Source organism: Myotis nattereri, assembly GCF_964212035.1.
Source record: "Myotis nattereri genome assembly, chromosome: 10".
NCBI lineage: Eukaryota > Metazoa > Chordata > Mammalia > Chiroptera > Vespertilionidae > Myotis > Myotis nattereri.
The window spans coordinates 79,738,288-79,762,684 of NC_138085.1; the positions used below are offsets into that span (position 1 = coordinate 79,738,288).

The 24,397-nt window shown below is 50.1% G+C and overlaps 1 protein-coding gene across 1 annotated transcript in view; it reads left to right on the plus strand.

The window, feature by feature from the left end:
- The window catches only part of NBAS (NBAS subunit of NRZ tethering complex), a gene marked incomplete at its 5' end in the record, with an annotated part of 205,602 nt that extends 181,430 nt beyond the window's left edge, over nt 1–24,172 (plus strand). The window contains 6 exons of the mRNA XM_081100575.1: nt 1,539–1,628; nt 4,304–4,499; nt 13,212–13,351; nt 16,491–16,635; nt 19,020–19,148; nt 22,527–24,172. Of these exons, the coding sequence (XP_080956701.1) occupies nt 1,539–1,628; nt 4,304–4,499; nt 13,212–13,351; nt 16,491–16,635; nt 19,020–19,148; nt 22,527–22,802 (976 nt within the window). The 3' untranslated portion in view covers nt 22,803–24,172. The remainder of the gene's footprint in view (nt 1–1,538; nt 1,629–4,303; nt 4,500–13,211; nt 13,352–16,490; nt 16,636–19,019; nt 19,149–22,526) is intronic.
- Between the last annotated feature and the right edge of the window lie 225 nt (nt 24,173–24,397).

Below are 24,397 nucleotides of genomic sequence, written 5' to 3' on the forward strand. Positions count from 1 at the left end.
TGGCAAAAAAAATTAAAAACCAAAAAACTCACAATTGAGAAATTCTAGCTTTGTATCCACATGCTGGTGTCTTTATAGGAATGCATCCAGAGGGTTAGAGCAGAGGGGAGTTAAGCTAAGAAAATAATGAGTCGTCGAGTGCTTTGTGTGAATAATGCAGTTAGGCTAAAAGATTTAGTTGTGCTTAATTCATTCTCCTTTTAAGCGTTCTTTGTAATTCTGTATTGCTCTTGAGGAACTTTTTGATTAAATGCATGTCAGTTTCCAGCAGCTGAACTGAAATCAAATGAGCCTTTATCAGTTTAATTACCCTGGCTTCATGCAATTTTCACCGGCGTGCTCTGAGGTAGCTGGCGATTTTATATGGAGAGAGAGAGAGAGAGAGAGAGAGAGAGGGGAGAGAAATAAAATGTAACGGTTTTTAGAAAAAATAAAGCCAAATTAATAAAGCTTTGTTCTATTATTAACATTGGCTTTGGTGGTGGTGGTTATAGAACCACCTTCCTCTTGCAAATGATGAGGTACTTATTCACCACATTTTGTACCTTGTGATTCAGAGTTATTTTTTTATTGTTTCTTAAATCAAGGTTTTACAGGAAGCTCACAAAAATAAAAATTTTGAACCATTCATGCTTTATGAATTTAGTTTATTTACCAAAAAGTGCACATTTCCATTAATAGTTAAAGGTATTTTTACATTAAAAAATTCTGAAGTAAGTTTTAGTTCTAACCTCCTTCGCTGCACCAGTTCTACTGAAGCTTTGATTTGGGCTGATCTAATAAATGTTATACTTACACACTTAAGATAGTCCATAAGTGTGAATTAAGTCTTTAGCAGTGGAAGGAAAGGGGACGTTAGGAGTTCAACCACCTCTTCGTAAAGGAAAAGAAACTCCCATTGACAATATCCATAACAGTTACCTTTCAGGGAGTTAGTAAAATGTAATAGGCATAAAATAACAAAGGCATGAAAGTAACTGAATCCAGCAGTTGGCTTAAATCATATAACTTAAACTATTCAAAAAACTCATCTAAAACGTCTTTTTCCTCTGATGCATTTTCAAAATTCGCTGGAGTTTCAGACTCACGCAATGGTACACTGGGCGTGATAATAGTGCCTGTGTCATGGGCCGTTGGGCTTGTGGAATGGCAGAATAGGTGTAAAACGTGGCAGTGCTGATCTCTGCTAGGTACCCTGGAAATAGGAGTAAATAGACCTACTGGAGAATTGGGGTGATTATTACATATTTCATATTGGAAATGGCTTGGGTATTTAATGTCCATGGAATGCTTTTTGAATGACAGAATGCAAGTAGGGTTTTTTACTCTCTTGATAGGAAAACACGAATGTATTAGACTGTGAGTTCCTTCCCGGAAGAAGCGTGTTCTTTTCACGTCCTTGCATGTAGGACGGCCCTGTACATTTGCAGACTGCAGATCCATGAAGGCCCAGCTGCAGGGGCTGTGCCGACCCCCACCCGGGGTATCTGAGTGCGGGTGCCGAGCTGTGTCTCACTGTTCCTCTCTTCCCCCCACAGCGGAGGCGGTGCCGACCTTGGTGGGCCCCGGGACCCACTCCAGGTCCTGGAAGGCGTCGTAGCAGCCGTCCGTGCCAGCGTGGACAAGGGGTAAGACTGGAACAGGCTGGCGATCTCACTCAGGGCCTTCCTCAGAGCCTCAGAATCACGTGTGTGTGTGTGTGTGTCTGTGTGTGTGTGTGTGAGATACTTCCAAGACTAAGCACTGTTTTGAGGCGTTTCTGGAAGAAAGCTGAGTGCTTTCTGCAGAACTGAAAGTGTCTCTGCAGGTGCACACACGGCTTCCCCAGCTGCATGTACCCTGTCAGCTCTGCTCACCTGCTGCCCTGAGCCTTGTTTGCTGAGAGAGCCTGGTCTCCTGACCTTCCTCCTAGGGCGTCCGGGGAGAGGGCTCTCTGGGCTTAGAGAAGGGACACAGCTGTCACCACTAACTGTAGTGACTAAGTATGGAAATTCCTAGAGTATATGTTACATTGTTTTTTACAAAGCTTTCTGTATGCTAGATCTGTCTTGTCTGAGGACTAAGCGTTCACGTTGTATAAATCTAGAAGGTATGTGTCTCTAATGCCGTTTTTAGAAAGAATTTCTCATCTGCTTGCAATGGCAGTGATAGGAATAGCGGCCACAATGAATGAATGGTTAGATACTTCCTGAGTTTACAAAGATCTCTCCTATGTCTGATATCCATGTTGACCCTGGAAGGCTTTGTCCCAGTTTTCCTTTTTTAATGGAAAATGTGATTTAATAATAATGAAGAAGTGTTTGAGAAAACTCCCAGTAGTTCCATTCAGTAATAGAGTTCTTGTTTGTGTTATTAACTTCTATGCCGTTATTGTTCAGGTACAGATGCATTTTGATATCGTGTTGATCAAGATTTATAAACACGCACATGTCATGGTATTTGCTGTTATAACATCTTTATCTTTATAGGTTTAATGATTACTATTTTTGATGGCTGCGTATGTTGCTGCCATGTTCGGGTGAGGCTAGAAGCTCAGAGAGGGGAATTGACTTTTCCCAGATCAGACCTGGGACTAGAACCGGGCTCCAGTCTGGCTGTCAGACACAACTTAGCACCCAGTTGCCTCGATGGCGTATTTCCATGCCTTGCTCTGTGCCCGAGGTCTGGATGAAGGCGTATAGGATGAGCCACGGAGGTGCGTGTGGGAGACACAGCGAGCAGGGCCTCTGCTTTTCTGCCTTTGACCTTGCATTTGACCTTGCACAGCTTCTCTGGACTGCTGCTCGTGGACCTTCGGGTGGTGAGGAACCTGCAGCAGTGGCTGATTCAGGCCTTTCACTCTCATGAGACATTTATTTGCTTCCTTTTGTGTGTTTACTGGGTGCCATGCCCTGGGAAGTCACGAGGCGCTGACTATGGGTAGGAAATAACCTCCCACCGAGGAGCTCGGAGCTCGGAGCTGGGAGCCTTGCAGGGCAGCCAGCCTGCCCTGGCCCTGGTGACTGCTGTAGTGTGGGGAGAGCTGTGCAGAAAGCCAGGTGCAGGGCGCGGTTTACACTGCTGGGGAGTCAGCGCAGGACGCCCCAGGGTGCCATCGGGCCTGGTCTAGGGAATCCGAGTGTTAGAGGAGGAGAGGGTGAAGTCCTCCTGGCTGAGGAAGGTGCCAGCAGCTGTGGATTCAGCAGAACACAGCAGGGAGATGCTGCCCTGCGTGGGAAGCATGCGGCGCCCCCCAGAGGAGGCGCACTGCCTTCCCACACCCCTGTCAGTCAGGGCTGACTGGCAGCTCCCCAGGGCGGCTGTCACCGCTGCTCTCAGGTTCTGCTGCCCTGGCCTGGCCTGCCTCCTCGATGAAAGGGACCTTCCCAGGCTCTGCTCTAAGCCCCTCCCGCCGGGGCTTCCCAGGCTTGCCCACTGGGGACGTCACAACGAGATTAGAGGGCCGTGTTTTTCTTAGTGAGTTTCCAGCCAGACACACAGAGGAATCCAATGTGGGTCTTGCATACGGACTAGCTTTTAAGCTTCGGGTTCCAAAGAGGAACACATTAGGGAATGGAAATAGAGAGCAAGGTCTTACTTTTTATTTCACAGAAAAATTACAAAGGTTTTTCACAAAAAAGCTTCAGAGCATTTTTTTTTTTTTTGGCTTAAAAAAGATGAAGAAAGACAAAGTCATAACTTTTAACCCTCAGCACAGTGAGGGCAGAAAAAGGGACACCTGTAATACTTTCAATGATAAATTTAAAAAAAATTTTGAAACTATGTCAGGTTATATGGATTTAGCTAAATTTATCATGGTGATCATTTTGCAATATATACATATATCAAATCATTATGTTAAACTAATGCAGCATTATATGTCAACTATGTATTAGTAAAAGTAGAAAAGTAAAGTAAAATGGAACTTACCATCTGACTTTGCATAGTTATTGTCAATAGTAATAGTTTATATAAAATTCCTGAGTGATGCCTGGGGCTATGATTATCGTTCATTGAAATAAGCGTACTACTTACTAAACTTTGCATAAGAAACAGAGTAGCTAACGACATATTGATTAATGGTTATTTTTATCAGCTTTAAGTAACGCAATTTAATGTGATACTGTTTAAAAATTTTATTTATTTACATAGTTTTTAAGTAGCTAATGTGGTTTGCTGTAAGCCTTTGAAAACCTAACCTTTTGCTCTCAAGTCAAGAAGAAGTACAGTCACCCAAGAAACAAGTGTTTAGGTCAGTCCCGCCTTCGATACTGGAGAGGGAAGGACTTGGCCCGCCTGTCTGACCCTTGACCTTGCCCCGCAGGGAGGAGCTGGTGTCCCCCGAGGACCTGCTGGAGTGGCTGCGGCCTTTCTGTGCTGATGACTCGCGGCCCGTGAGGCCCCGCGTGCACGCGCTGCAGGTCCTGGGACAGTCGTTCGAGCTGAGCGAGGAGGACGGCAGGCTCCTGGTGTTCTTCCGGACGGACGCCATCCTCAAGGCCACGTGGCCCCAGCGGCAGGTGAGGAGCTCGCTGCTTTGGAATGTTCTCCCTGGTCACAGACGGAGGTCGTTGGGTGCTCACTTGAGGCTGCCTCCGGGGAAACAGCCAGCCTGACACAGGGCGCCCCTCCGGCTGGCTTTTGGGGGCGACGTTGTGCGGAGGCCCTTGCACTTTCCCAGCTGCTGCCTGTGCCTGTGCAGAGCCGCCGGCTTCGTGCTCACACACGCGGTCGGTTTCTCTTCATGAGATAGTCAGGGCCTCCCCCATGTTGGTTAGTTCTGGTGGCTCCCCTTTCCCGGGGGAGAAGCAGGGCTGAAGGGAAGCGCAGTGGCAGCTGAGCTGGTTCACTTCTTCCTGCTCCGCCCAGGGACTCTCGGGCCCTCTCCCCTCTCCTGTCCCGGGCCAGAAACAGCATAGCGACCGCAGGAGATTTAGTGTCTCCACACCATCCTTCCTTCGACTCCCTCGCTCATCTCTCCTCTGGAACCGTCCCTGACCATTTCCATCACTAGGGGAGCTGGGGAGGGTGGCTCCGCTGTCTGTCACTTCTCCCCCACACACTCAGGGTCTTCATCTTCCCATTCCAGACGCCCTGAGACCCCACAGTGTCGGCCTCCCGGCTTCTCAGGTTCTGTGTCTGCCTGTCCCTCTGCATGCTCAGCGGGAACATGAGGATGGCGACGGGTTCTCGGAGTAAAGATGAGGATAGATGACAATATTGCCATGTTCAGGGACCAGAAAATGAGGCACTGCTGCCTTTTCTGTGGCTGGGGATCCTCCGGCAACATTGCAACCATCAAAGAGGGACTTAATATTTAATTGTCCCCAAGGTGCCCGGGGTAGTGGCCCCACAAATCCATGTGATGCCGGGAACCAGGCCAGCTCCTGCAAAATTAACACCGAGTCTGTGCAGCCTGCTGCCCCACTCGTCTCAGAGAGACAGCATTTCTAGTTTTCTAATGATGAGTTAACAGAATTAAAAATCCAGAGGCCCTCATTTTCAACAGCTTGAGAGGCCTTCATCTCTGTTCCGGAAATGTGCCCCAGCTTGGGGTGGGGGTGGGGGGCGGGTAGAGGAGGGGGCGGGTGCGTTTAGTGTGTTAATCCCCTGGGTGCAATTTATCTGAGTTTTTCAGGTTTTGTAATTTTCTAGTTAACTGGCGCATGAACAGTGTGGGCCAAAATACTGACGTGCCCTTAAAAAACTTCCCTCCCCGTCACTCAGTATATTTTCCTGTGTTTTTACGAAAAAAGGAACCTGGGGCTTGGAGTTTTCCTGGCCCCAGTCGGGGCACATGCAGGAGGCAGCCAGTTGATGTGTCTCTCTCACATCAGTGTTTCTCTCTCTGTCTCTCTGTCTCTCTCCTCCTCCTCCCTCTCCCCCTTACCCTCTCCTGCCTCCCTTTCACTCTCTAAAAAAAGAAAGCATTGGAAAAAATGTCCTCCTGTGAGGATTTTAAAAAGAAAAGGAGATGGATGTCCAGAAAGGAAAAGTTCCTTCCTCAGACTGAGCTTAAATGTCACCAGTTCTAAAATGACTACACCCTAAATTAGTGGCCCCGTCACAGTCTGTTTTATGACCATTTTAACTCTTCTAATCACTCCGCTAAGTTCTTCCTACCTATCCTTGTGTCCCTCTCTCTGTTCATTATATGGTGTCTGTCTTCTTCCATTAGAAAATAAATTCCATGAGAACAGGGATCATAAAGACACTCATTAAATATTTGTTGACTGAATGAACATTAGATGTTAAAAACGTGTCCAGATCACCTTTAAAGTGGCAGAGGCAGGACGGCTGGCGTTCAGTGGTGTTCCTGGCATGGACGGTGACGGTTAGACTGCGCTGCCTCCCCTTACACACCAGTGGGGTGATTTCCTGGATAATGGAGAGGCTTTGCATCGAGTGGCCGGGGGCTTGCAGACTGACTCTGATCTGTGTTAATTCGCCATAATTTACTGACAGATTTCTGGACAGCTCGTTGCTTTTCATGTGGAAGCAAACAGGTCACAAGCAGGTGTGTGCAGATGTGAGCAGGAGCTCCGTGGGCCACGCTCCCTGAGTGGTTAAAGGAGAGGGAGAGCAGCCGTGTTCACTGGGTCCTTCAGGTATTTGAGGACCTTGAGTCTCTCTCTGAGCAATGGGTGCTGCCCTTGAAGGACTTGCCCTCACCACTGGCTTCTCCGGGAGCAGAGGGACCGTGGAATGTGTGCCGAGTGCAGGTCCCCACAGCGAATCCCAGAAGCGGCCCTGCAGGGGGTCGCCCTGTCCGTGTGTTAGAGGAGTCACACGGCCTCTGAGGTCCACGGCTTGTGATGATAGAGCCGGAGTTCCCCCTGCTCCCGGCGCCTGGTTCCAGTCCTGCACCGCACCCTCCCCAGTGCCTACCTCCGCTCCTTACTTCTCTGCACGGAAATGGAAAATCTGTCAGAAATCGCTACCCTCTTCCAATATTTAAACTTTAGCTCCATTTCCACCATTTTCTATTTAATAAAACCCATAAGTATTCAGAAGTGGACATGAGGATAATTTATGTACTGTTTCTATTTTCTCATCCAATAATAATAATTAATGACTATACTGAAGAGTAATAATACGGTTTATGGAGTACTCGTGTGTCTAAATCAGCCATGGGCAAACCACGGCCCGCGGGCCGGATCCGGCCCGTTTGAAATGAATAAAACTATTGAAAAAAAAGACCGTACCCTTTTATGTAATGATATTTACTTTGAATTTATATTAGTTCACACAAACACTCCATCCATGCTTTTGTTCTGGCCCTCCGGTCCAGTTTAAGAACCCATTGTGGCCCTCGAGTCAAAAAGTTTGCCCACCCCTGGTCTGCATACTGCTCTAAATACTGCTGGCCTCGGTGAGGGGTGTAACCGCTCAGGGCCAAGCCGGAAGCTGGTGACTGGTGTCCTGAAGCCGGGACTCCCTTCACCAGAGGCTTCGGTTGGGTCTGGATCCAGCGGACCCGGCAGCGGCGCAGCGCTGGCTCCTGACACCGGGTAACAGGAGTCCAGGGCCCAGAAGTCAGCTCTGCCGCCTTTTACGGTTGTGTGGGTCTGAAGGAGGGGATCGGTTTTGTATTTTGACGCCTGCGACAGCGGCAGCTCAGCCTTGCTGGGCGAGCTCATGAAGGGGACTGCCCCCGCTGCGGCGTGGGGTCGGGTCGTCCCGCTGCCTGGGAAGCAGCCGCCAGCCCGCCGCTGCTCTGGAGAAGGGCCTGTGGTGACTAGTGTCCCTACATCAATGACAGCCTCTCCGTGGTGCCAATTACATGCTGTTCAAAAGGTGCTCGTATGTGCGTTAACAGCTGTTTCATATGCACAAACACCTTATCTGAAGGTAAAATCAGCTACTGTCGGTGCCCGTAGGAGACGCAGATTTCAGGGGAGGTGCCTCAGGTTAAGATGGTCCTGATCACTTCCAGCCAGAGAGAGAGCTGAGGTTAAAGCTTCCTCATCTGCCAGGAGGTGACGGGCCACTTTTTCAAGGACGGCGACTGTGTGAGATAAGGAGGCTGCAGCCACGTGACAAATGGGCTTGCAGCCAGGGCTGAGTCCCCTCATTCAGTGAGAGAAACACTGCTTTGGGAGGCAAAGGGGAAAAGATATGTTTGAGTCACCTTTGAGTTTCGCCCTTGATCCTGTGACGTGTTGTTCGTGGTGTCAGTATGGAATCTATACAATGCCTGTAAATACTGGGCGTTCTCACCCCAGCTTGCTGGGGAGGAACAGAGGTACTAGAGAGGTGGCTGTTACTTTCTCTTCACTGGGGAAAAGGACAGAATAAAGCAAAGTACAGAAAAATAGCCATTTCTCTCAATTTAATTTTCACTAAAAAATTAACCCATGATTCTTTATCCTAAAACAGCTATATTTCTTGTTTCCCCCTTCTGTCCTATCTATAGACTATAATCCTTATTAGACGAAAACATAGCACACATCTGGCTTTCTATGTCTTTATATCTAGCATATCAGGTTATTGATAATATAAATAATATATCTGTTATTCATGTGTGCTCCCAGGTGTGTCTGTTTGCTGGCTCTCTTAGTCACATTTTCTTATGTAATATTCACGACCCTCATATAAATACATGCAGTCTTCATCTTACAGAAGAGGAAGTGAAGCTGCAGGAAGATGCAGTCATGGCTTCAAGTTAACATGTATTTGGACTTTATCAGGTTCTTTTTCAAGCTGCATATTTAATCATATTTAATCCAATTGCCCTTTATCATTTCATTTGCTAGCCACCTGCAGGCAGTTTTCCTCTATGTTAGAGTATGCTGTATGGTCATTTCACACTGTGGCTGTGTGGGCACATGCTACGGACTGGACGACTTCCAGGAAAGGGAGGCCCCTACGTGCACATTTGTTTAATATTTTTTAACCACTAATGAGCAACGTTGCTGCTTGTGATATGAAAACATAATGGGCCAATACCATCTTCTAGAAAGAAAGTAGATAACATCATTATTTTTATGATAGTATTTATGCAGGAAATCTATATTGATCATTTGCTCTGCTGTGTGTTCTCTGCTGACCACTAGCATTTAATTATAGCTGACTTTTTCAAAACTGAAAATTTGGAGGCACTTTCATTAAAATTAAGAGCAAAAATTTCCAATATTACTATTTGTTTAGCATTGTTCCGAGGCCCTAGTCTATGTAAGACAGGAACCAGAAAGTGGAGCTGTAACACTTTAAAAATCTTAATTATTATTACTTGTAGACAATATAATTCTAATTTTTGGAAACCCAAGAAAAATATTGAAAATGACTAGTTAATAAATTGAATTTATTATAAGTGCTAAAATAAATTATAAGTGAATATATATAATGTATGTGAAAATAATTCATAAGTCACTGCTATAGGGTTTTAGTAAATATGATTGTGTATGTTACTATAATTGTGACATTTGTATTTTAAAAATGGGCATCAGTGATCTAGTAATTGAAATGATTAGTGAGCATCCAGAAGAAAATGTTTCCTGACAAAGACACACTCTTAAAAAGTCTGTGTACCCATGGAAGACTATGCAGCAGTAAAAAAGGAGCTCTTACCCTTTGAGACAGCATGGAGGGACCTGGAGAGCATTATGCTAAGCAAAACAAGCCAGTCAGAGAAAGACAAGTGTCACATGATCTTACTCATTTGAGGAATCTAATGAACAGAAACTGGTGAATAAAATAGATCCAGAGACAGAGAAACATGGAATAGACTGACAAGTCTCAGAAGGAAGGTGAGGGTAGATGGTGGGGAGGGGGGAGATTAACAAAAGAACTTGTATGCATACATATATGAATAACTCATGGACACAGACAATAGTGTGGTGAGGGTGTGGTGGAGAGAGCATGGAAGTGGGGAGAGGGGGGTCAATGGGAAAAGAAAGAGGACTTACGTAATATTGTCAACAATAGAGATACATTTAACAAATAATAACTTTAAAAGCTCTGTGTATACATTAGAAATGTGTTATACAAAGGAATTTATTACCTAACATTTTTTAAGTGGAAACTGTTATTTGCACACTAATATGAAAACAAAGATATGAATGTTTAATTTATAGTTTCTTTTCTCTTTTCTTTCCTTATGACAGTTAATGTACTTAGAATTTACAGGCTGTTATACTTTCTGAAAAGAAAGAAATCTAAATGATATTGAAAACATGAATCACTTTTTCGTATTCTCTTCCTTTTTATGGTCTGTAGCAAATAACCTGTTCTACTCCGTGTCATGTAGAGGAGAAACTTATTATTCTTCATTATCCTGCAGCTAATTGTAGGAACTGGAACATTTGCACTGCGAGGACTATCATAGACACAGCATTCAATTGTTTTAAGATATTTTCTACGCACAGCACATTTTCTACAAGTAAACTCTGTAAAAACTTAGATGATCACTCAGAAAGCCAAGAGCAGCCATTTCTAGCCCTCTCCCAGCCGCAGACCTGTGGGCACTTCACTCTGAGACTTCAGGGATTTGGGGGCTCACTTTTCAGATATGGGAAGTGAGATGCAAGGAGGGGAGGGCATTGCTGAAATCACAGGGCTCAGCGAGGCACCTGAGGTTGACACAGAGTCAAGGAGCGTGCCACCTCCGGGTCGCTCAGCGATTCCTCCTTGGCGGCATCTCCTTTTTAAATCTTATGTCCATCTTTATAATAATAATAATAATAATAATAATAATAGTAATAGTAATAGAACAGCCAAAACTTATGGCAACTCTGTGAATATTTGATATTCTGTCCTAAAACATTTTATAAATGGTGGTTTCTATTCATTCACTTGTGTACCCGTTCACTAGTTCCTTCACTCAGTAAGATTTACTGTCTGTCAATTATTAGTTTCAGAAGTGGGGATAAACCAGTGAACAAGTAAAAGCCTCTGTTTTGAAGGAGCTTCCCTTCTAATGAAGAATAAAGGGAGGAAGCACATAAACATCTAACATGTAGTTTTAAATGCTAAGAAGGAAATGAAGCAGGTGAGGGAGAGAGATAAGGGGCGGGGAATGCGCTTTAGGGGGCAGTTTTGCAGTGATAAGGTGACGCTGGAGAAATCTGAAGGAAGGGAGGGGTGAGCCTTACAGCCCACAGCTGCCTGGAGACAGAATGTGGGGGCAGAGGAAGCAGAGCTGAGCCCCAGAGGCAGAAGTGTGTGTGAGATGAGTGCAGAGCACCTGAGGGGCCGAGGCCTGGGACCAGTGAAGATGCTGAGGTCTGGTCACAACAGATGGATGGCTTGGGTTTGAGATAAACAGACACACACACATGTCTTCGTAAACAGGCAAGAAATTGAGGCAAAATGCCCAGTTACACCACCAATTTAAGTGAGTTAAAGCTTTCCCTGGCCTGAGCTGTGGTTAGAGTATCCACGTGCACACCAAAGGGTTGCAGGATCGATCCCCTGTCCTGGTCAGGCTTTGGGTGGGAGGCAACCAATTGATGTGTCTCTCTCATATCAATTTCTCTCTCTCTCTCTCTCTCTCTCTCCCTCCCTCCCTCCCTCCCTCCCTCCCTCCCTCCCTCCCCCCCCCCCTTCACTCCTCTGAAAAAAATCAATGAAAAAATATCCTCTGGATGAGGATTAACAACAACAAACATTTGAAGTGTGTTTAGCTTACTAAGTCTTCTCGATTCAGAACATCCTGACCTGCTTATAGTTATATTAGAAGCCCAGTACATGAAATTCGTGCACGGTGGGATGGGGGGTCCTCTCAGCCCAGCCTGCACCCTCTCCAATCCAGGACCCCTCCAACCCAGGACCGCTGGCTCCTAACTGCTCACCTGCCTGCCAGCCTGGCTGCCCCTTACTGCCCCCCCTGCTGGCCTGGTCGCCCCCAACTGCCCCCCTCTGCTGGCCTTGTTGCCCCTACCTGCCCCCCCACCCCCCACTAGCCTGGTCGCCCCACACAGCCTGCTGCTCAGTCGTTTGGTCATCCCTCACTAACCCCCCTGCTGGCCTGGTCACCCCACTCAGCCTGTTCGGTTGTCTGGTTGTTTCAGATGTGATGGCCCTGGCTCTTTATTTATAGTTTTTGGCCGTGCCCCCTGCTAGCCACATGCTAGGACAGACAAGCCTGTCGTCTGTAAAGTGAGGCAAATAATACTGAACTCCTCTGAGGATCCACTGACTTCCCAGGTTATAAAGTTGTTTAAAGAACAGTCAGATGCTCCGAGTGACTATTCCACCGGAGAGTGGCAGGGGCTGTGGGTCAGGCCCTGAAGGACCCGGCTGGCCCCTGGGAGCAGCACTTCCCAAAGCGATCACCAGTGGTTTCATAGCACTTACCGACTTCCGGGCAAGTGCAGAGTCCATGGCACAACCTCTTCAGATGGCTTCTTGGGGGTCAGAGCCAGAATGACCATTGAATTAGATGTTTTGGAAACGCACATTAATGTAGACAGTTTAGCAAATATATAGGTAACCATTCATTCTCTTTCAAGGTATCGTGTGAGTCTACGTTACCCCGTTCCAGACACCCTATGTCAAGAGAGGCTAGGGAACACGAGAACCAGCCTTGGGCCTCTTTTATGTTGAAAACAACCCGCGGGCTGGGCCTCGCAAACACTTTTGTCCACAGAGCTGAGAGGGCTGCGACTTGCTTTAGGGCTGTCTCAGTGTGAGTGAAATGTCACCAGCTCTTCAAAGAGAGGAACCACTCGCATTCTTTTTGGCTGAGACTTCTTTTATGTTAGAAATGGAGATGGGAGTAAAGGGTATTTTACTTGATTTTGGTTTGTCGCAAAAGTATATGACAAATGCACGTTAGTAAAATCCGTAATTTCAAATTAGGGAAATTTTTGGGACAACGTGAGCGCTTAGCAGTAATAATGCTGAAATGCAGAGTAGAAATGCATGAAGGATCATTTAAAGTAAAAACAACGGGCTAATTTTGAGTAAACTCTTAAAGCAATTCAGTATTTTAACATAACATAGATGAGACGCCGAGAAGCCAGTCCTGTGGAAATCTACTTGTTTGCATTGATTTTGGTAAAGAGCGTTAAAACCCACCCTGTGGTTTGTTCTAAACGACTTTTAACTTGAAGGTTTGAAGTTGGAAAGGCGTCGGGCTTTTGCAGGCTTTTGGTGGAGATGGGAGGTAGGATGTTGTTGAATGGCAAAAATTTTCAAGAGTGTTGAGTCAAAATCATCAAATGTGAATTCTTCTATAAACCAATTCCTCAGCCTCTGCCACCAGTTTGAATGTGTATTTCAACCTCCAGGTGGCCGTGGCCGACGTGGACAGCGAAGAGAACCGCGGCGCCCTCTTCGCGGAGCTCCTGGAGTCCAGCTGCCGGGAGGTCGAGTTCCAGCACCTGGCGCTGCTCTTGCAGGCCTGGCCGCCCGGGAGCCCGGAGAGCGCGTAAGTGGTCCAGACCCGCGGCTTCTCCCTTCCTTTTGTCTTAAAGAGCCAGTGCCTTCAAAGGAGCCAGTGAGAGAGCAGACAAGATTCGTCTTGCCCCTAAACCCAAATATTTTATTCAGAAGTACCAGACAGCACTTGACCATAGCCTCTGGTTTATGATGTCAGCAAAGTAGTTTTGTGCCAGCTGTTCTCTTTCAACCAGGAAATCTTTGACTCTCCGTGGGCGTGGCTCCCGATGCTAATTGAGAATCCACGTGGAGTAAACGGATCATTCCCGTTCACTGAGATCACACAGTGTTACGTGCAGTTCTGCACAGGAAGGTGATGGGAGCTCGTTTTGTAGATGCGGAAATTGAAGCTCGGAAGTTAAGTTATATAACTTCAGGCCTCCCGTGGTTGATACGTGAGAGGCAGAGCTCTCACAGCCACTGGCCACCTTCACAGCCCTTGCGGTTTCCAATACGTCACACTGGGCTGGCAGCCGCCCTCATGGCTGCCTGGAGCGGCCACCCCGCCCTTGTGCCGGCAGCCACGGAATCCCGTGGAAGGCATGGCCAGTTTCCTCTGCGCACATATGCTGTCTGTCATGACCTGCTGCCCCTCGTCGGCAAAACCCGGAGCGCGTGGGCCTCTGTTCCCGCCGCCTGCCAGCCCGGGACTCGCCTGTGCTCCCACGCGCACAGGTGCAAGGCCCCAGGCGCCCGCATCTGCACCCACAGCCGTGAAGCAGGTTTTCCTGAGAAGCCATCTGTGGGCATGTAGGGCCCCAGAGAACATCTGGAAAAGGCTCTCTAACCCAGGGTGGGCTGTGAGGGATTTCTGCAGAGGGAGTTGTTTTGTTTTGTGGTTTTCAATTACAGTTGACATTCAGTATTGTTCTGCGTTAGCTCAGGTGTAGAGCACAGTGTGAGACAGTCATAGACTTTACACAGTGGTCTCCCCAATGTTCCCAGCCCCACCCGCCCCCATACACCTTATTGCAGTATTACCCACTGTGTGCCCGGCTGTCCTGACGCCCCGTGGGAAACGGCCTTTCTCGTCTCTGCCGTGCGCCTTGGGGACGGCACGCGGGCTCGGAGCTCCGAGCACGGTTCGCACCTCGCGGGTGAGGCCAAGCACGGGCTCTATCAGAGCACCTCCGCCTTCCTCCTGGCCGCGTCGGGACAGCGTTTCCCTCTGCTTCCCAGCTGTCTGGGCGCAGCCGCCTCCGGGCTGGTGCTTGTAGGGACAGGCCGGGCCGGGCTTGCTGAGCCCGGGTCTCTGCTGGGCCAGGCGTCTGCTTCTGGACGAGTCCCAGGTGGTGAGGATGGGAAGCAGACATGGGACCACGAGTCAGATTGCCAGCCAGCTTTTCTGTTCAGAAAACCAGTGTTGAGTGCAGATTGCTTCAGCCCTTCAAAGGGCTCTCAGTCAGCCTAAGTGCAGAGCGTGGCCCCTCTGGGAGGTTAGTGACCTGTGTCATGGTTCCTCTCGCTTTAGAACGAGGCTCTTTCCAGGCCCTCGCCCACCCTCAGACACAAAGCGGCTTCACTGAAAACATGTATTGCGTGTAAAACATTTCATGTAAAATATCTTAATTTTCAAAGGTGTGTTTTTTATAGTCGCACATGGAAGGAAATGAGTAATTTGCTGACCTGTGTTCTGCATCCTCCGTTACGCAACCCATGGAGTCAGAGCTCACTGCCTATCTGCTCACCCTCCTCCCAGCCCCGGTCCTTTCCAGACAGGCTCTCAGAGCGCTTCCTCCCAGACCATCCGAGTGTGACCTGGCACTTCCAGCACTTCCACTGGAACCGGAACAAAGAAGAGGGTGGGGGAGAGGGAAGGCGGAGGAGGGAGGGGTGTGACAGTGATTGATGTTGCCAGTCAGCTCAATCAAATTAAAAACTCAGAAAAGTGCTCGATCCGAACCATCTGGCTGCTAATTCAGTGCGTCCACCTTCAGCTGTACAGTGTGAGCCCCAGCAGAAGGCTGCCTGGGAAGTGAAAGGGATTTGTACTTAGGGGAAATTCAGTGTCTCAGTGCATCACACCAGCTGGTGGAAGAGCATCTTGGCCACTGTTGTGAGGCAGCTGTGTTGTCCTGTGGGGCTGCCCTTTGTGCAGCGGGCAGCCTGGTGGGCAAACCCAGGGCCCCGGTTCAGACTCTGAGAGAGGAAGCAGGGTCTCGTCCGTGCGTGTAGGGAGACTCCCGTCAGCCACACTCCAGGGCCTTGTATGTGCTGTGACGCGAGCAGTGGTCCCTGAGACACAGCTGAGTTTGAGCTGAGACAGAGGCTGCTCGTGTGTGTCTCCACGTTGTCCTTGCACTTGACGTTTTTCTCAGGGGCAAGGAGTAAAATCCGTCAAGGCCCCCATTAGGCGCTCCGTGTCTAGAATCCAGAGCTGTGCTGGTGAGACAACAGACAGTCAGTAGTGAAGTTCCTGCCCAGTGTTGTCAGTAAAATCGGTGCCCTGCTCCCGGGCCGTGTCCCTGGACCTGTAAGTCGTGGTGTGTTTATGCAGCACGGGGCGTGGCAGCCAGAGAAGGGGAACAAAAGGCAAACTGTGTGTGTTTATGTCCAGAATAAGAGAACCGGGTGGAGCTCGAAGCGGGATCTCCCTATGGCTTGCGTGTGGCTTCCCCTGTCTGTGCCCCACACTGATCTCTGCTGTGCCTGCCCTCCTGTCATTAGTCCTGCCCCACCCCAGGGTCAGTCCTGATCATAGTCATGATCACATGATTAAGAAAAGCCCGTTTGGGTAGTGAATAGTTCGATGGGCCTGCTATTATGAGTGACACTTCACGGTTGCAAACGATCCTTCATTAGGCAAAGCACCGTCACAGGGCAGACACTAAATTGGGAAAACTCAGGCCCAGAAAGGTCGGTGGCTTCCCCAGAACCATCCGTCCAGGCTTGGGCTGTTAAAGTCACTTCTCCGAGGCCACCAGGCAGTAAGTCAGGTGCCGGGGGCTGGCGATGCCACTGTGAGCGCCTCCTCCGTGAGCTGTCTGTCCCCCTGAAGGACAGCCCGAGGGGCCGTGTCCTCTGGGTCATGAGTGCAGTTCGTCACAAGCATTCCACTTGGAAAGTGGGTTTTTTAGCACAGTTGTCCCAGCTCAGTCATTTCCGGGGCCTTGCCTCTTCTCCCGTAGAGCCAGCGTCACGGATAACCCTTGGGTGAGGCTGGCTGCGGCGATGCTGGCCAGGTGTACGTCGGAGAGCAGGGAGGCGCTGGGCGAGGAAGTTCTGAAGATGTGCCGCTCCCTGTACAACACCAGGCAGATGCTCCCTGCCCAGGTGAGTGGCTCCCCTGCGGGCGCCTGCCTCTTCCCCGCACTCTGCCGCGGGCAGTGTCCGCTGCTGCTCGGGAGGGACATGAGCTCAGGGTGTCGGAAGGTCGAGGGCCCCGTCAGTAGCAGGTCACACGAGGACACACAGTGCTGAAAGGACGCTGGAGGGCCTTCCTCCCTGCTCCCCTGAGCTCCGACACGGCCTTCCGTTCCCAGTCCCAGGGCAGAGCCCGCTTCCAGTCCCTCTGGACCCTGTGTGTCTCCCTCAGTGTACGTTCCAAGGCGCCATGGCACTCACAGGGTGCCGTGTGGGAGCAGGCCGGCTGGAGCTCGGTGTGAACTTGGCAGTCCTCCAGGTGGGGCAGGTCCCCGCCGCCCGGGCTTTTCCATATTTCCCACAGCATGGTAATGAGATCGCACACCCCCGTGTTTATTCTCTGTAAACACGCTAACACACGCAGCCCCTCCATTTGACCTTCGTTCTCTATGTGACCCCTGGTGTGGCTGTCACAGAGGTGTTAGTGTCATATGTAGACATACATGTATCTGTGCTTTCTAAAATGAGCACATGTTAATGACAGCTCCCCGCAGTGGACCCGACCTCGGGGGTGTGTAGTCTGAGCAGGCTGTGTCTTCAGCAGCATCTGGACAGTGGCACTAAGTTGATTAATTGGGTTTTGAGTTGCTACCACATAGGAGAGAAACTTGAAAATAAAATTGTAAATAGAGTTGTCTGAATCTTCATTGTAATCACTCAAGGAAAAGATTCCCATTCTGAATGCACATTTAATGAATTGTTTACAGAATGAGGGACTGGCTAAGTGTTTTTTGATTGGATTTTAAAATATTTAAAGAAGTCTGTCAACCACCAGAATGACAGAATTCTCCTGTGAAAAATTTAAAGCACCAGCACCAAAGGTAACTCCCTTTGCTCCCGTGGGGTCGCTACTTGCTTACCTGTGACCGGCCCTGCTATAGTGAGCGCCTAGAGGTGGGGACCACGGCTGTGTCACCTGTGTCCCCGTGGCAGGAGTTCACACACAGCACAGAGTAGGGTCTCCACACAGCTTATTACATCCTCCCCCGCCCCCGGGGCAGGTACGGCATAAGTAACACAGGGCTCACCTTTGCCATAACATGAGCTGAGGTCAGGCACGGCTGGATCAGGATCAGATGCCCAGGTGCCTGGAGTCAGTGCTGCCGGTTCGAGGTTGGGAAACCTAGTTTGGGACCCTGTTTCTCTGCTGTGAGGAGTGACAGAGGCTGCTGTTCACTGCCTCCCCCAGAGCCCCTGACTCCCCCCTCCCCCAAGTCCACAACCTCCTGGGGGGTGCAGTGGAGAAAGGCACGGGATTGAACCTCTTTTGTAAGTAGGTCATTATCACTTGTCTCTTCCAATTTGATGAGATGAAAGGTAATTATTATCATAGGAGTTTCGTTGTCACTGTGACTTGCCTTCATTTTCCCTGTGCTGCCTCAGTTCCTGTCTTACAATGGGGTACATTTATGGGTTTTTTTCCAAATGCCAAGATGAAAGGAACTGTGCAAATGTTTGTGCTGTTTTTATTGATCACTAAATGTGCTCAGATGTGATTTAAAATTGTTACAAAGGAAGGAGCATTATTGCAAATGGAAATGTCTTAGGAACTTGACCACGTGCAGCTAAAGTCAGGATGCGGGCAGCCTAAGGCAGCGGGGCGGGGCTTGCCTCTTCCTTCTCTCTTCTTTCCTCCTTTTGTGGTGAGGAGTTGTGTTTGTTGTCTTCTATGAAAGCCTCTCCGAGGCCGGCCGGCCAGTGTGAGGAAGAGCTGAGGACACACAGGTCCATCTGCGGGTCCCAATACCTTTTGAGTTTTCATGAAGATGAAATATCTTAAGTATCAGGTTTCCAGTTCACCTTGACATTGGGGTTATAGACAGGTTTTTAAACATTTAACTTGCTGATTTCCTTTGTTGCAGTGGAGGATACTGGATACTTGATAGTATTAACAATGGACAATAGTTTTTATTGTTTGTTAAGCTTCTAGTATATGCTGAGCGTTGTATGTTGTTATTAACACCCATTCTCTCCCTCCCTTTCTCTCTCTCTCTCTCTCTCTCTCTCTCTCTCTCTCTCTCTCTCTTTCACACACACACACACACACACACACACACACACACACACACACACTGCAAAGTAGACACATTACCTCATTGTCCTTATGAAGAAACGAGGGCTCTGAGAATTCAGGGAAGTAAGTGACAGTCCCACGTCCACCTGGTGGGACACTGTGCAGCCATGAAAGCGATGCTGTGGGGGAAGATCTGAGGCTCAGACGGCTGCTGACAGTGTCCTGTGCAGGGGGCGAGGCAGGTCCCAGCACGGAGTCAGCGTGTCCCCTGTGCTTGCAGTGCGTGGAGGAGCTGAGCGCGCTGCTGCGGAGCCGGACCCTGCTGCTGCCATCCCTTAAGCTGCTGCTGGAGAGCCCGGACGCCCGCCTTCACGCCGTGGCCCTGGAGCACGTGGCCGCCGTCGCCGAGGTACGCCCGCCGGCTTGACATTACTCTGCTTCCAGGACATGAGTCGGTGCGGCCAGCACTGACCGGGATTCGCCACGATTGCTCTGTCCGTGGTATTCCCTGACCACAGCCGCTCACTCTTTCTGTTTGTCTAGGAAGCAGGTATTCGTCTACTAGTATTTTACAAACATTTACAAACCAGCCTCTGTGTTTAGGTGCGGAGACTGTAAATCCAAACAGCGAAGCTGTTTCTCTTAAGAAGCCCTGTTGGCCCTTCAGGAAATGTCCTGGGCACGGGACACTCAGGTTGGGGGCTCCTGGCCTCCGGTCGGTTTTCCGTCCGTGTGTGTGTGTCTCCTAATTAAGGTAGGAGAGCGGCCACGGTCATGTTCACTGGCACCATCGGACTCGCAGCCCCCTGTCCTCTGGCAGCCTGGCCGTCTGGGCTGAGGAGGGGTGGACTGCAGCCAGGGCCTGCACCCTCTCCCTCGAGGCTGCTGTCTTGTGATTAAGGAAGAAACTTTCACCTCCCTTTTTACATTTTACACTTTAGAACTAGGTAGCTCAGGGCTGCGTTTTAACGAATTCACGTGGTGTGATTCCTACTGAAACACTCTGTAGGGAGATCATTCCTTCATGTGAGTGATCAGTTTGAAGTACTGTATATGACTGTGTGTCACGTGTTTGGGTGAGTGTTATGTGTGTCCGTGTGATTGCGTGCTTTTTCTAACAAGTGTTGGAGGACAGAGAAGGGAGGAGAAGCCTGGAGCTGGGGTGCACACAGACCCCCAAACCATGGGTGAGTCAGTGGGTGAGTGGTGAGTGAGGGCAGAGGCCCAGGACACCATGTGCATGACTGTAGGCCTTGCAGACACTGCCCGCTTAGGCCACACTGTTTATAAAACAGCACGAGAGGAAATGGTACAGCCGAGAGACGTGGAAACGAGATGCGTGAGGCTGCTGCCCGCATAGTGGGGCACACTGTTTATAGCAAACTTTTTTTGTAATAAGTAGAAACTACACTCTACAATAATGATGAAAAGTATAGCATAAGACCGTGATTTTCAACCTTTTTCATCTCCTGGCACATAGAAACGAATTACTAAAATTTCGGCAGCACACGGGTTGAAAACCGCTGGTTTAGGAAATACATAAACCAGTAACATAGCCGTGTGTTATCATTATCGAGAATTACCTACTGTGTGTAAACGTGCCGGCCTCAGGTGCACAGCCTGGCACTGTGCTCAGGGGCGAGGAATGGGCCGGGTGTTGGGAAAGGTGAAATACAACACCCATCCTGCGTGTCGAGGGATTATCTCAGGGGAGGATTGACATAGGGCCTCAAGGGATTAGGCGAAGTAGGAAGGTGACAGGACAGAGTGTGGGGCCGGCCACACTCAGGCCCCGAAGTGGCAGATCTGGTTACAGTCACAGCCCTCCTGTCGTTGGGCTGGAAGCCAGAGGATTGGTCCCAGTTTGGGTTTCAGAAGAGAAATATTATTAAGTCCCACGCCAGGAGGGGGACTGACTATCATTCAAATAAATAGAAATTACTAAAACTACCCACAGACATTTTTCTTTTTCCAGCTATTCACTTGGGTGGCCCTTGTGTTTTTCTGCCTCTATTGTTGCTACACTTAACAGCTTTATTAGTAATAGCAAACCTAACAGGACAAATAGCCTTCCCTAAAGTCAACAGTGAAATAAGTTTAAATGATCTTTGAAGTCTTTGAAATGAGGTCCTGGAACCTGAGCTTACCTCATTACTGTAATGACTCTTAGCTTCTTAGAGATCCATAAACTCAAAGACTTTAATTCAGAGAAAGTTCATTACCTTTTGTTGAAACAGGAATTAAGCGGATACCATTTTAATGGCTTGGAAGACAGTAGTGCTTTGTGCTTTAATAGATTTCTTTCCCAAGATCTGCAAAGTTTCATTTATTCTCAAAAATGAATCGCGACACACACGAAAAATCACCGATGGAGACAGGTGGCAAGCATTCTGCTCACTTTATGATCTCTATAAGCCCCCTCCTCTTCTCGAAATGCTTGATTTTGGGTTGGTTTGACTGTTTTAACTTGACCATGTATTGAGCTTGACCTCTGTAAGCACTGGGTCGGGCACTTGGAAAGTGCAGGTGATCTCAGCCCGATAGGCGGGCTGCATTTCAGGTGTGGGAACTGGAGCCCAGAGAGGTTGTCCCTGACAAGGTCACACAGCAGAGCAACCCGGATCGGAAATGGGTCTCTAACCTGAAAGCCCGTCTTTTCACCAGACCACACGCCTCTCACTCGAATTCAGTTATTTGATCAGTGGCGGGAACTGCTGCTGAGACAGGACAATAAGATAAAACCTCAGCCCGGCCAGGAGACAGACAGGTTTCCAGGACAGACACGAAGAGGCAGACAGTCGGTGCCCAGGAGGATGGGGAAGGCGGGAGCAGCTTAGCCAGGGATTTAGAGGAAATGCCACCTCGAAGGTTCCCTGGAGCTGACATTTGCGCTGGGTTTTGAGGGGCACCAGGTGACTTACAGGAAGATGGGCAGCGGCTCACTCTCAGAACTTCCTTTGTTCTAATTCTCACGTGCAGTGGGCACCGCGGACCTCCGCGTCTCAGGAGCCAGCAGGACGGGCACACTGTGCCCAGGAGGGTACGGCGGCTATACCGTCACTTGATTGGTTCTGAAAGGCCACATGTGTCCGAGGTCCCTACAGCAGCGCCCTGAGGGTGCAGTGACAGGAAGAAAGCCTGTCGTGGCTGTTATGACACCACATGTCAGGGAGTCTGGGTCTCAGCGTGCGTTAGTATTGACGTGATTCCTGCAGTAATATGGACAGCAATCGAAAATAGGAAAAGGTAAGCTGAGTGTCAGAGCCATGGGAGACCGTTCACAGACTGAGGAGATAGCCAGGGCCGGGGGACCGCACAGAGCGCAGTGAAAGGGCCGTGAAACATTTGGGGAAGGTAAGTGGATGCTGAGGGTGTATTTTCTCAGCAGAGGAGAAAGGTTTCTTCTGGAAGGAACTTCTCTGAGGGCCTGTTCGGGGGAGTAGACCCAGTCGATGGGGATAGAGCATGGCAACGGGGGAGACCCTCAGGGAACTGGGGAGTGGCTGTGGAACGCTGGCAGGGAGTCAGGACGACGTCACTCAGGTCCTGACTCCGGGCCTCACCCGGCGCTGAGCAGAGCCCTTACACGCCGTCTCCCAGCCTGTGACACTGGCAGTGACAGAGCAGAGGCTAGTGCCCTCCACGCGCCCTGGGAGCGGACTGTCCCCAGGAGAGAGGGGTGCTAAGGGCTAACGCGAGAGGGCGGGCCTCGCACAGCGCGCTGAGGGTGGGGCTCCTGGGAGGGTGATCAGGCCAGCCTCACTCCCGCCTGTCTTATTTCTTGAAGGTGAATGACTCCAACTGTGACCAGGAACTTCTCTCCCTGCTCCTGGACGCCAAGCTGCTGGTGCCCTGCCTCTCCACTCCCTTCTACCCGCGCATCGTCCAGCACCTCCTGGCCAGCCCTCAGCCAGGGCGCTGGGACGCCGAGGGGCTGGCCCGGGACCTGCGGGAGGCCGGCCACGAGGCCGAAGCGGGGTCACTCCTGCTGGCCGCCAGGGGCACGCATCGGGCCTTGAGGACTTTCAGCACAGCCCTGGGCGCGAGCCGGCACTGGGTGTGACGCGGCCCAGGCCCACGCAGTCAGTCTCCGGTTTCCCTCCCAGCGGACCCGAGCACCCAGAGCCAGTGCTGGCCCGGAGGCAGCACCTGCCCCTGCTAATGGTTCTGGGGGTCCCGCAAGTAGGAAATAAAGATCCATGCTGAGCAGCCTGCCACTTGTACAGACGTTCTTGTTGACCAAGAGACTCACTCCTATTCCTGCTGTTGGAACTGCCTTTCTGAACAGAATTCAGGTGAAGCCTCCAGGGCCGCGTCCTGACGGCTGCCTGTGGGCAGGTGGCGTGAGAAAGGGAGGGAGGTGGAGAGGCTGGTGGTGGAGCAGGTGCTGGGACGCAGGCGGTGGGTGGGCCTGATGCAGGTCTCAGCGTAGGGAGGCGACTCTGGGCCCCGTGCCCACCTCTCTGGACCTTCCTCTGTCCCGTAGAAAACAGGGCATGTTCTCTACCTCCCGGGGTTGCCAAGGACGAGGGGAGGGGGTGTCGGAGGCTCTGTCTGTCAGGTACGTAGCAGGCACCCCTCCCCCGTAGAGTGACAGGTTGTGAGTGGTGACTTTCAGGCCACAGCTGGAAGGTCAGTACCAGCACTGAGGGCCGGCACCCAGGCGTCTCCACACTTAGCATCGCGAGAAGGCTGGCAAGTCCGCACGTGTGTGAAAGCTCTGCAGCCAGCGGGCGGGCTGACAGCCACATGCACACTTGTCAGGGCAGGAGAGGCATGTGGGGCCACTGATGACACATGGTGATCACGGCGAGGGTGTGCATAGCAAACATTGAGGGGTGTGACCCCAAAGCCCGGCTGTGGGAGCCTGTGCTGGAGGTGGAGGCTCAGCTGGAAGCACTGGGCCTACTCCCCCCAGGGCCTCACATCACATCCAAACCCGCAGCAGCCCGGGCAGCAGCTGGGAGGAGAGCAGGCGCAGTGACGATGGGCACCAGGCCCCTCGGAAGCTCCCTATGAGACCCTCCGGTGAGCCACGCTCCGCCCTGGCCCTGGCCCTCATGCGTAAGTGGGGCAGCCCAGTCCACTCTGTGCCCCACTGGAACCCCACTCTGCCAAGGGAATGCACTCTGTTGGTGGTCCTGGGCTTCAGCTAAAGAAAGTCCCCCCAAATATACACCCCAAGCTTCAAACACGTTAACTCATTCAATCCTCATGATAACCTTAGAGCAGTGGTTCTCAACCTTCCTAATGCCGCGACCCTTCAATACAGTTCCTCATGTTGTGGTGACCCCCAACCATAAAATTATTTTCATTGCTACTTCGTAACTGTAATGTTGCTACTGTGATGAATCATAATATAAATATCTGATATGCAGGATGTATTTTCATTGTGACAAATTGAACATAATTAAAGCATAGTGATTAATCACAAAAACAATATGTAATTATATATGTGTTTTCCGATGGTCTTAGGCGACCCCTGTGAAAGGGTCATTCGACTCCCATAGGGGTCGCAACCCACAGGCTGAGAACCGCTGCCTTAGAGGGACAGCAGGCGGAGAGAGAAGTAAGCTGCAGGGACACAGAGCCAGCGGGCCGCGGTCCCCAGTGCGAGTCAGGCGGCCTGGCCCGGAGCCTCACCGCTGGCCACGTGCG